The 11,464-nt window shown below is 38.1% G+C and overlaps 2 protein-coding genes across 2 annotated transcripts; both read right to left on the bottom strand.

Annotated features, from left to right (window-relative positions):
• Positions 1-784: 784 nt before the first annotated feature.
• Positions 785-1,174, bottom strand: LOC140145279 (uncharacterized). Its single transcript, XM_072167040.1, has one exon. The coding sequence runs from the start codon at positions 1,172-1,174 to the stop codon at positions 785-787; it is 390 nt and encodes a 129-aa protein (XP_072023141.1).
• Positions 1,175-2,531: 1,357 nt separating this feature from the next.
• LOC140145280 (uncharacterized) lies at positions 2,532-4,270 on the bottom strand. The gene is made up of 2 exons (XM_072167041.1): positions 4,131-4,270; positions 2,532-3,732 (listed from the first exon to the last, which is right to left on the bottom strand). Exons 1-2 carry the CDS (start codon positions 4,268-4,270, stop codon positions 2,532-2,534), a joined length of 1,341 nt encoding a protein of 446 aa, XP_072023142.1.
• Between the last annotated feature and the right edge of the window lie 7,194 nt (positions 4,271-11,464).

Below are 11,464 nucleotides of genomic sequence, written 5' to 3'. Positions count from 1 at the left end.
TCTGCACCCTTTATTTCTATTTTATATTCCCCGGGATTTCCCCGTACGGGGCCAGGTTAATACATACAATATAAAAGCAAGCAAAATAATATGAAACAAAAGAAACTCATTGTGTGAAAAGGTGTGTTTTAAGTCTTTCTTAAACATTTGAAGTGATGGCACAGAACACAGAGCAGGTGGTAAAGTGTTCCACAACCGGGGAGCAACATATGTGAATGATCTGTCGGCAGCAGATTGAAGAGCGCGAGGTGTGAAAGTTTGTTCAGTGAGTCTGGTAGTGTCAGTTGAAGATCGTAAGCCAGTTCGTGCAGGTGAGTACAGAGACAAATTGCAGGCAAGGTATGATGGAGCAAAGCCATTTAGGCACTTGAAAACAATGACAAGGATTTTGAATGTTATTCTGTTCTTGAGTCTCTGAAGTCTCGCGATGTCAGTTGCGTTTGCTCCAAGTAGAACTGCATTGGCATAGTCGAGACGAGAAAGAATTAATGACCTAACAATGTGGTGGCATTCTGCTATGATGATGGTGTGAGCTGTCGTATCCGACAGATCTACTTTCTCTCAAAGCTGGTTGAGAGTTCGATGTTTTCTGCGGTGGCTGACCAATCCTGCGCGGGAACGGCAGTGTCGTTGACAGGGCAGACATACAAAAAAGTAATCAGTATTGCTTGGTGGAATTTGGCTTTGTGTAGCATGGCGGGCTGAGCGGGCTTCCTGGAGCGTTTGGATACGTCGCTGCTCGAATTTCCTAACACCAGCACGACAAGCGGATCGCCACTCTGAGCTACTCTGGACGGGTGAGCGCCTGACTCTCCCAAGATGCAGTAGGTATATCACATGTTTTCAGACTGGATTTAAGGACATCCTTGAATCTTTTGTGTTGACCTCCTCGTGAACGCTGACCATTGACTAGCTCGCCATAAAACAGGGCCTTTGGTATTCTGCTATCATCCATGCGAACAAGATGTCCAGCCCACTGGAGTTGACCTTTGATGAGGATTGCCTCGATACCTTCCGATTCACAGCGCTCAAGTACTGAGGTGTTTGGTACTATGTCCTTCCATGAGATACCACAGATTTTACGAAGGCACCTTAGATGGAATTGGTCAAGTTTTCTCACATGCCGGCGATACCAGGTCCAAGAGACACTTCCATAAAGGAGGGTGGATAGCATAACTGTTCTATATACACAGAGCTTAGTACTGAGTCGGATGCCATGATCAGACCAGAGTCTGTGCTGCAACCGTCCGAAACTGGCACTTGCTTTGCTAATTCGTGAAGTGATCTCATCATCAATGCAGGCATTCTGTGAGAGGAGCCACCTAGATAGCAGAAATTCTGCACAACCTTTGCATGTTTAGTTGATCGTCGCCGATCTTGATGACTGGGTCTATAGGTGGGCTGCCTGACTTTGGCTGGAACATCACTTCTGTTTTCTTAATGCTTATGGTAATACCATAGCGTGACGCTGCTCTAGCAAAGTCGTTGAGAATGCTCTGTAGATCCTCTTCGGTATAGGCAATCAGGGCGCAATCATCAGCAAATAGTAGCTCACGCAGAAGTGATAGAGACACCTTTGTCTTGGCTTTCAGGCGTTGAAGGTTGAAGATTCCAACATCGCTTCTAAACCTGATCATGACACCTTCGTTACAGTCCTTGAAGGCATCTTGAAGCATTGCAGAAAAGATGATGCTAAACAATAGAGGGGCCATAAGGGGCCGTCCATAGTTTTCGCCATTTTCACTTACGTACAAAGCGTACGTAACTTTTTACCCCCCTCCCTCCCTCGAGTTACGTACAAATAAAATGGCGAAGAATTTCCATGAGTAGGCCTACTACTAAATCTGCTGAACATCCTATACTCTCTTTTCCACGAACACCGCGATCACATCATAGGCCTATATAAGGGGAACCACTAGGGACATCCCTTTGGCATGTTTGTTCTAGCAGTATGGGTTTCATGTCTTTTATCGCAACAGTGACAATCCACACTAGAGCTTTTACTGCCATTGACCCAGATAGAAAATACTTTTTAAAGCATTTTGGTATGAAATAAATAAAGCATTATAGGACCACTGTGATTTTTAGCCTCAAAATTAAAGAGAAAATAATTTTTTTTTGCATGGCATGTTATAGAAATTGTTAAAACAAATTGAACAATTTTAGGTAAATTGGTTGTAACTTAAAAATATTGGGAAATACCATAATTTTTCACTTTCATTTTTGTTTTATTGCTCAAACAAATCGCCATTTTTCTTACGTACACTTGCCCAGGATTTTTACCCCCTCCCTCCCTCTTACGTACGCTTTGTACGTAAGTAAAAATGGCGAAAATTATGGACGGCCCCTAACACATCCCTGCTTGGTACCATTTGACACTGGAAATGCTTCCGATGTTGTCCCCAGATATGCGGGCCATCATGCCATCATGAAATGAGCGGATTATCTTAACTACTCTTCATGGGCATCCTATCTTCAGTAGTAACCTCCAGAGGCCTTCACGACCTACAGAGTCGAAGGCTTTGGTGAGATCAACAAACACCATACAGGTCTAGGTTGTGTTCCCTGCATTTCTCCTGGACTTGTCTAGCTGCAAATAGCATGTCTGTTCTGCCTCTGCCAGCTCTAAAGCCACATTGACTCTCTGGAAAGGTGCTATCAAGATGGGTAGTAAGACGACTGATGATCACTCTGGCGTAGATCTTACCAGCAATGCTTAACAGCGATATACCACGATGGTTGTCACAAATGCGTCTATTCCCTTTGTTCTTGTAGAGGTGTATTATCAGAGCATCTTTGAAATCCTGTGGAACCTCACCTTCTGCCCAGAGTTCTTTGAAGAGCCGCGTTAGCTCGGACACAAGCTTATCTCCACCATATTTGTAAACTTCTGGGGGAATGCCATCCTCGTCTGGAGCTTTGCCACTAGAAAGCTGTTTGATCGCCTTTACTGTTTCTTCAACAGTAGGTGGTTGGTCGAGCTCTTCAATTACTGGGCTTTGTGGTATTTCTGCAATTGCCTCCTCAGAGATTGTTGACTGGCGGTTGAGCAGCTGGTTGAAGTGCTGAGCCCATCTCTCTGTGATGAGTGACGGTTCCTTGATCACAGTATGTCCATCAAGATCAAGCAGTGGGCTGGTTCCTCTGGAAGAAGGTCCATAGACCGCCTTGAGCTCGCTAAAGAATTTCTTGATATTCTTTGTGTCAGCAGCTTCCTGTAATTCCTGTGTCCTGTCACGCCACCATTTGTCCTTCATCTCACGTAGCTTCGCTTGAGCCTTTTGCTTCACATGGATGTAGCGATCTTTCCTTGCCTGAGAGTCTTTGTTGTTGGCATACTCGATGTGAAGGGAGTGCAGTTCATCAAGCAGAGCGTTCACCGAGACATCATTTTCATCAAACCAGTCTTTATGCTTCTTTTTTGCATAACCCAGGGAGTCAGCTGATGCCTGATAAATTTTCTTGCGGAGCTCTTCCCAGTGGCTAACTGCATCACTGTACTCGGTGTCTACGAGGTCGACGAGGGCAGATGCAATGTTGTCCCTGAGAGTGGCTTGTGCCTCACTGGTTGCAAGCTTGGTAACATCTAATTTCTTGGTTCGTTGGACACGTTGATGCTGTCGGCTCAGTTTGAAGCGGATGGACACTTTGCTTTTCAGGAGGGCATGGTCCGAGTGACACGTTGGTGCTATGGCTGCACGAGTAAGTTTGACATCATGCCAGTCTCTCTGCCTATAATGATGATGAAGTCGATTTGGTGCCAGTGACCAGAACGTGGATGTCGCCAAGTTGTCTTGAAGCTGTCTTTCTGGGTGTACAGTGTGTTGGTAATGACCACCTGCTTCTCAGCACACAAGTTCAGCAAAAGGGCGCCGTTTGAATTTTCCTTTCCAACTCCATGATGACCAAGGTCCAAGGACTTTCTGCCATGCTGCATGATCATCCAACACGCGCATTGAAGGCCTAATAGTTCCTTTCTGCTATACTGTATACTTGTTATAGTTGTGCTATTAGGAGGTGGATGAACAGATTGAGATAGTGAGCAATTATCCAAGACAGTTTCATTCATACTTAGCTGAGTGTTGGTACTAATTGGTATTGATAAAATTGATTTCTGATAGGCTAAGTACTTGTGAGCTGAAGTGTACTTGATACTGGTCCAGCCATTTGCATCAGAAAACCATGATGTTGAGTATCCAAGTGCTGTGTAGCATGTGTGTACTGGTAGATATTCACAAAATCCACTAACAATGACCATCCAAAAAATCATCATGAAATGTCACTGGTTACAAAGATCCGATTCACACAAAAAATGATCTACATGATCAGAAAGTTATAAATGACAGCTGTAAAAGTCTGGGGTCGTAAAATCCCTTAAAACACATAGAGATGACAAGATTACAGAGCATCATCACCAGAGCATCATAATACAGGAAGGCTTTTGCACTCCCAGCCTCTTGACTTGTACTGAGTATCGCGAGCTGGCTGCGAATCTACTGGGCAAAGGAATAGAAAAGGGGCAAGCCCCTTTTCCACCAAAATTCACCCCGATCATAGGCCTACCAAAATAGTATAAAACTATAGAGAACGACATCATTTGTTGTTCCTGCTGCAACTTCAACTTGAAGTTTATATATAACAGCTTCAACTTCAATGCCACTCTTTGCGCAATTAATGAGTATATGGTGCAATTAGACCTCTGCAATTAGACTGAGAAAGTCTGTCTGATTACATTTCCCCTAGTTACAGCCCGATCGATCGGAACAACTTTAAATTTGACCTGACCTTTGACCTCAGATGACCTTTGTGGTTTCATGCTCCCCAAGTGTTAGAAATAATTTTTCCCGAGTTACAGCTCAATTGGAGCAACTTTACATTTGACCGGACCTTTGATCTCAGATGACCTTTGGTCGCATGTCATAAGGGGCCGTCCATAATTTTCGCCATTTTTACTTTCGTACAAAGCGTACGTAAGAGGGAGGGAGAGGGTAAAAATCCTGGGCAAGTGTACGTAAGAAAAATGGCGATTTGTTTGAGCAATAAAACAAAATGAAAGTGAAAAATTATGGTATTTCCCAATATTTTTAAGTTACAACCAATTTACCTAAAATTGTTCAATTTGTTTTAACAATTTCTATAACATGCCATGCAAAAAAAAATGATTTTCTCTTTAATTTTGAGTCTAATATGCACAGTGGTCCTATAATGCTTTATTTATTTCATACCAAAATGCTTTAAAAAGTATTTTCTATCTGGGTCAATGGCAGTAAAAGCTCTAGTGTGGATTGTCACTGTTGCGATAAAAGACATGAAACCCATACTGCTAGAACAAACATGCCAAAGGGATGTCCCCAGTGGTTCCCCTTATATAGGCCTATGATGTGATCGCGGTGTTCGTGGAAAAGAGAGTATAGGATGTTCAGCAGATTTAGTAGTAGGCCTACTCATGGAAATTCTTCGCCATTTTATTTGTACGTAACTCGAGGGAGGGAGGGGGGTAAAAAGTTACGTACGCTTTGTACGTGAGTGAAAATGGCGAAAACTATGGACGGCCCCCTAAGTGAAAATGGCGAAAACTATGGACGGCCCCTAAGTTGGGTACAATTTCCATTACATGGTCAAAAATGACAAAAAATGTATTTTTTGATATGTTTTATGTATTGTCAACCTCTAATAATTAACACCATTTTTAACCTCATCACATGCTTAATTTTTGAGATAATGCTTAATTATAGTAGGGTCATATTTGGACCTCCAGTGACCATCATTTCTGAACAGCAATTTTTGATGGATTCTTGTACTTTGGGGTATTTTAAACAAAATAAGCTCCTATGTCCCTCACCAAAGTGTGGGCATTAGAGGGCGCACCACCAAATCACTCCACGATTTATGTACCAGTGAAATTCGGTTAAAATAGTCCACCGCTTATTTCAGCTTGTTGCGGCTTTATTTTCTATAGATATTGTCAAAATTCGCTCGTTTTCAGCTCATTTGCTTCCGACAAGTGTCTGCATGAAAGAATCTGAGAAAAAATTCCAATATTTTATTTCAGAGGTGAAGTTTTGGCGCGAATTTGAACAACGTCCGGTTTCAAAAATTGAGTGATATTTTAGGGTTAAATTTGCACCTTTTTTCTTTGCGGCCAAATAGCAAAAAAAGTAGATGGTCACCAATATATTCTGTTAAAAGAATAATTTTCTACACGTGATAAGCTTTAATTTGATACCAAACTTTTGATCTATATTACGTTTTGCAGTGACAAAAGGCCATCCAAACGTGCGTATTTTCCTGTGTTATCCAATGGCGCAATCATTGGTGGTGCGCTCTCTTATAAGCGGCTTTTTAAAGTGTGTTGCTATGTACTCGCATTTTTACAAAAAAAACATAGAATAAGGGCGGAAATCTTAATAAATCATTTTATTTCATTCGCAAATGCTTGAAATAACGTTTGTGATTAGTTTTAGCAATAATTTTTTTTAATTTATCCAAAAATACAAGTCTCTGACGTTAAGAAAAGCATCAAAAATCTACTTATATGAGCGCTTTTGCTATAGATTTATACCAAATCAGAATAACGTATAAAACTTGTATTGCTTAAAATGCCAAAATAAAAGTAGGCCTAGTTTGAAGATAGAGAACGAGAGGGGGGGTAATTTGACTCAATTTTGTAAATAGGCCTATGTTTAAGGTATTCAAAATATTTGTACACACATAAAGTACTTTTTACAATTAAACAAAATAAAATTAAAGACTATCTTTTTGCATAAAACATTCAATTTTATGTCCAACCTCTGCAAACTTCTGCATGTTGATAAACACGTTGAAATTTGGGTCTTTTGGTGATTCGGAGCTGAATTTTAGAGCATTATTTCTTCCGAACGGAATGTCGCAGAGGGATGAAATCTTGGGAAATGACTAGAAACTGTCTCTAGTTTACTTCAAAATGTAAAAACTTGGATTTTGATAACTAATGACGTTTATAAGAGGGCGAACCACCAAATCACTCCACGATTTATGTACCAGTGAAATTCGGTTAAAATAGTCCACCGCTTATTTCAGCTTGTTGCGGCTTTATTTTCTATAGATATTGTCAAAATTCGCTCGTTTTCAGCTCATTTGCTTCCGACAAGTGTCTGCATGAAAGAATCTGAGAAAAAATTCCAATATTTTATTTCAGAGGTGAAGTTTTGGCGCGAATTTGAACAACGTCCGGTTTCAAAAATTGAGTGATATTTTAGGGTTAAATTTGCACCTTTTTTCTTTGCGGCCAAATAGCAAAAAAGTAGATGGTCACCAATATATTCTGTTAAAAGAATAATTTTCTACACGTGATAAGCTTTAATTTGATACCAAACTTTTGATCTATATTACGTTTTTGCAGTGACAAAAGGCCATCCAAACGTGCGTATTTTCCTGTGTTATCCAATGGCGCAATCATTGGTGGTGCGCTCTCTTATAAGCGGCTTTTAAAGTGTGTTGCTATGTACTCGCATTTTTACAAAAAAAACATAGAATAAGGGCGGAAATCTTAATAAATCATTTTATTTCATTCGCAAATGCTTGAAATAACGTTTGTGATTAGTTTTAGCAATAATTTTTTTAATTTATCCAAAAATACAAGTCTCTGACGTTAAGAAAAGCATCAAAAATCTACTTATATGAGCGCTTTTGCTATAGATTTATACCAAATCAGAATAACGTACAAAACTTGTATTGCTTAAAATGCCAAAATAAAAGTAGGCCTAGTTTGAAGATAGAGAACGAGAGGGGGGGTAATTTGACTCAATTTTGTAAATAGGCCTATGTTTAAGGTATTCAAAATATTTGTACACACATAAAGTACTTTTTACAATTAAACAAAATAAAATTAAAGACTATCTTTTTGCATAAAACATTCAATTTTATGTCCAACCTCTGCAAACTTCTGCATGTTGATAAACACGTTGAAATTTGGGTCTTTTGGTGATTCGGAGCTGAATTTTAGAGCATTATTTCTTCCGAACGGAATGTCGCAGAGGGATGAAATCTTGGGAAATGACTAGAAACTGTCTCTAGTTTACTTCAAAATGTAAAAATTGGATTTTGATAACTAATGACGTTTATAAGAGGGCGAACCACCAAATCACTCCACGATTTATGTACCAGTGAAATTCGGTTAAAATAGTCCACCGCTTATTTCAGCTTGTTGCGGCTTTATTTTCTATAGATATTGTCAAAATTCGCTCGTTTTCAGCTCATTTGCTTCCGACAAGTGTCTGCATGAAAGAATCTGAGAAAAAATTCCAATATTTTATTTCAGAGGTGAAGTTTTGGCGCGAATTTGAACAACGTCCGGTTTCAAAAATTGAGTGATATTTTAGGGTTAAATTTGCACCTTTTTCTTTGCGGCCAAATAGCAAAAAAGTAGATGGTCACCAATATATTCTGTTAAAAGAATAATTTTCTACACGTGATAAGCTTTAATTTGATACCAAACTTTTGATCTATATTACGTTTTTGCAGTGACAAAAGGCCATCCAAACGTGCGTATTTTCCTGTGTTATCCAATGGCGCAATCATTGGTGGTGCGCTCTCTTATAAGCGGCTTTTAAAGTGTGTTGCTATGTACTCGCATTTTTACAAAAAAAACATAGAATAAGGGCGGAAATCTTAATAAATCATTTTATTTCATTCGCAAATGCTTGAAATAACGTTTGTGATTAGTTTTAGCAATAATTTTTTAATTTATCCAAAATACAAGTCTCTGACGTTAAGAAAAGCATCAAAAATCTACTTATATGAGCGCTTTTGCTATAGATTTATACCAAATCAGAATAACGTATAAAACTTGTATTGCTTAAAATGCCAAAATAAAAGTAGGCCTAGTTTGAAGATAGAGAACGAGAGGGGGGGTAATTTGACTCAATTTTGTAAATAGGCCTATGTTTAAGGTATTCAAAATATTTGTACACACATAAAGTACTTTTTACAATTAAAAAAATAAAATTAAAGACTATCTTTTTGCATAAAACATTCAATTTTATGTCCAACCTCTGCAAACTTCTGCATGTTGATAAACACGTTGAAATTTGGGTCTTTTGGTGATTCGGAGCTGAATTTTAGAGCATTATTTCTTCCGAACGGAATGTCGCAGAGGGATGAAATCTTGGGAAATGACTAGAAACTGTCTCTAGTTTACTTCAAAATGTAAAAATTGGATTTTGATAACTAATGACGTTTATAAGAGGGCGAACCACCAAATCACTCCACGATTTATGTACCAGTGAAATTCGGTTAAAATAGTCCACCGCTTATTTCAGCTTGTTGCGGCTTTATTTTCTATAGATATTGTCAAAATTCGCTCGTTTTCAGCTCATTTGCTTCCGACAAGTGTCTGCATGAAAGAATCTGAGAAAAAATTCCAATATTTTATTTCAGAGGTGAAGTTTTGGCGCGAATTTGAACAACGTCCGGTTTCAAAAATTGAGTGATATTTTAGGGTTAAATTTGCACCTTTTTTCTTTGTGGCCAAATAGCAAAAAAAGTAGATGGTCACCAATATATTCTGTTAAAGAATAATTTTCTACACGTGATAAGCTTTACTTTGATACCAAACTTTTGATCTATATTACGTTTTTGCAGTGACAAAAGGCCATCCAAACGTGCGTATTTTCCTGTGTTATCCAATGGCGCAATCATTGGTGGTGCGCTCTCTTATAAGCGGCTTTTAAAGTGTGTTGCTATGTACTCGCATTTTTACAAAAAAACATAGAATAAGGGCGGAAATCTTAATAAATCATTTTATTTCATTCGCAAATGCTTGAAATTTTTTTTTTTTTTATCTAAAAATACAAGTCTCTGACGTTAAGAAAAGCATCAAAAATCTACTTATATGAGCGCTTTTGCTATAGATTTATACCAAATCAGAATAACGTATAAAACTTGTATTGCTTAAAATGCCAAAATAAAAGTAGGCCTAGTTTGAAGATAGAGAACGAGAGGGGGGGGGGGTAATTTGACTTAATTTTGTAAATAGGCCTATGTTTAAGGTATTCAAAATATTTGTACACACATAAAGTACTTTTTACAATTAAACAAAATAAAATTAAAGACTATCTTTTTGCATAAAACATTCAATTTTATGTCCAACCTCTGCAAACTTCTGCATGTTGATAAACACGTTGAAATTTGGGTCTTTTGGTGATTCGGAGCTGAATTTTAGAGCATTATTTCTTCCGAACGGAATGTCGCAGAGGGATGAAATCTTGGGAAATGACTAGAAACTGTCTCTAGTTTACTTCAAAATGTAAAAAATTGGATTTTGATAACTAATGACGTTTATAAGAGGGCGAACCACCAAATCACTCCACGATTTATGTACCAGTGAAATTCGGTTAAAATAGTCCACCGCTTATTTCAGCTTGTTGCGGCTTTATTTTCTATAGATATTGTCAAAATTCGCTCGTTTTCAGCTCATTTGCTTCCGACAAGTGTCTGCATGAAAGAATCTGAGAAAAAATTCCAATATTTTATTTCAGAGGTGAAGTTTTGGCGCGAATTTGAACAACGTCCGGTTTCAAAAATTGAGTGATATTTTAGGGTTAAATTTGCACCTTTTTTCTTTGCGGCCAAATAGCAAAAAAGTAGATGGTCACCAATATATTCTGTTAAAAGAATAATTTTCTACACGTGATAAGCTTTAATTTGATACCAAACTTTTGATCTATATTACGTTTTTGCAGTGACAAAAGGCCATCCAAACGTGCGTATTTTCCTGTGTTATCCAATGGCGCAATTATTGGTGGTGCGCTCTCTTATAAGCGGCTTTTAAAGTGTGTTGCTATGTACTCGCATTTTTACAAAAAAAACATAGAATAAGGGCGGAAATCTTAATAAATCATTTTATTTCATTCGCAAATGCTTGAAATAACGTTTGTGATTAGTTTTAGCAATAATTTTTTTAATTTATCCAAAAATACAAGTCTCTGACGTTAAGAAAAGCATCAAAAATCTACTTATATGAGCGCTTTTGCTATAGATTTATACCAAATCAGAATAACGTATAAAACTTGTATTGCTTAAAATGCCAAAATAAAAGTAGGCCTAGTTTGAAGATAGAGAACGAGAGGGGGGGTAATTTGACTCAATTTTGTAAATAGGCCTATGTTTAAGGTATTCAAAATATTTGTACACACATAAAGTACTTTTTACAATTAAACAAAATAAAATTAAAGACTATCTTTTTGCATAAAACATTCAATTTTATGTCCAACCTCTGCAAACTTCTGCATGTTGATAAACACGTTGAAATTTGGGTCTTTTGGTGATTCGGAGCTGAATTTTAGAGCATTATTTCTTCCGAACGGAATGTCGCAGAGGGATGAAATCTTGGGAAATGACTACAAACTGTCTCTAGTTTACTTCAAAATGTAAAAAATTGGATTTTGATAACTAATGACGTTTATAAGAGGGCGAACCACCAAAT

This window comes from Amphiura filiformis, unplaced genomic scaffold (genome assembly GCF_039555335.1).
Source record: "Amphiura filiformis unplaced genomic scaffold, Afil_fr2py scaffold_194, whole genome shotgun sequence".
Classification (NCBI taxonomy): Eukaryota; Metazoa; Echinodermata; class Ophiuroidea; order Amphilepidida; family Amphiuridae; genus Amphiura; species Amphiura filiformis.
Note: the sequence above shows the minus strand (reverse complement) of the source record. Positions and strands in the feature narration are given on the sequence as shown.

Excerpts from the sequence above, each read along its gene's own strand:
- LOC140145279 (XM_072167040.1), bottom strand. The coding sequence starts at position 1,174 with ATGCTATCCACCCTCCTTTATGGAAGTGTCTCTTGGACCTGGTATCGC.
- LOC140145280 (XM_072167041.1), bottom strand. The coding sequence starts at position 4,270 with ATGATTTTTTGGATGGTCATTGTTAGTGGATTTTGTGAATATCTACCA. Across the intron at positions 3,733-4,130 it reads AAGTACACTTCAGCTCACAA|GCAGAGAGACTGGCATGATG; the intron begins GTACTTAGCCTA and ends TCATCATTATAG.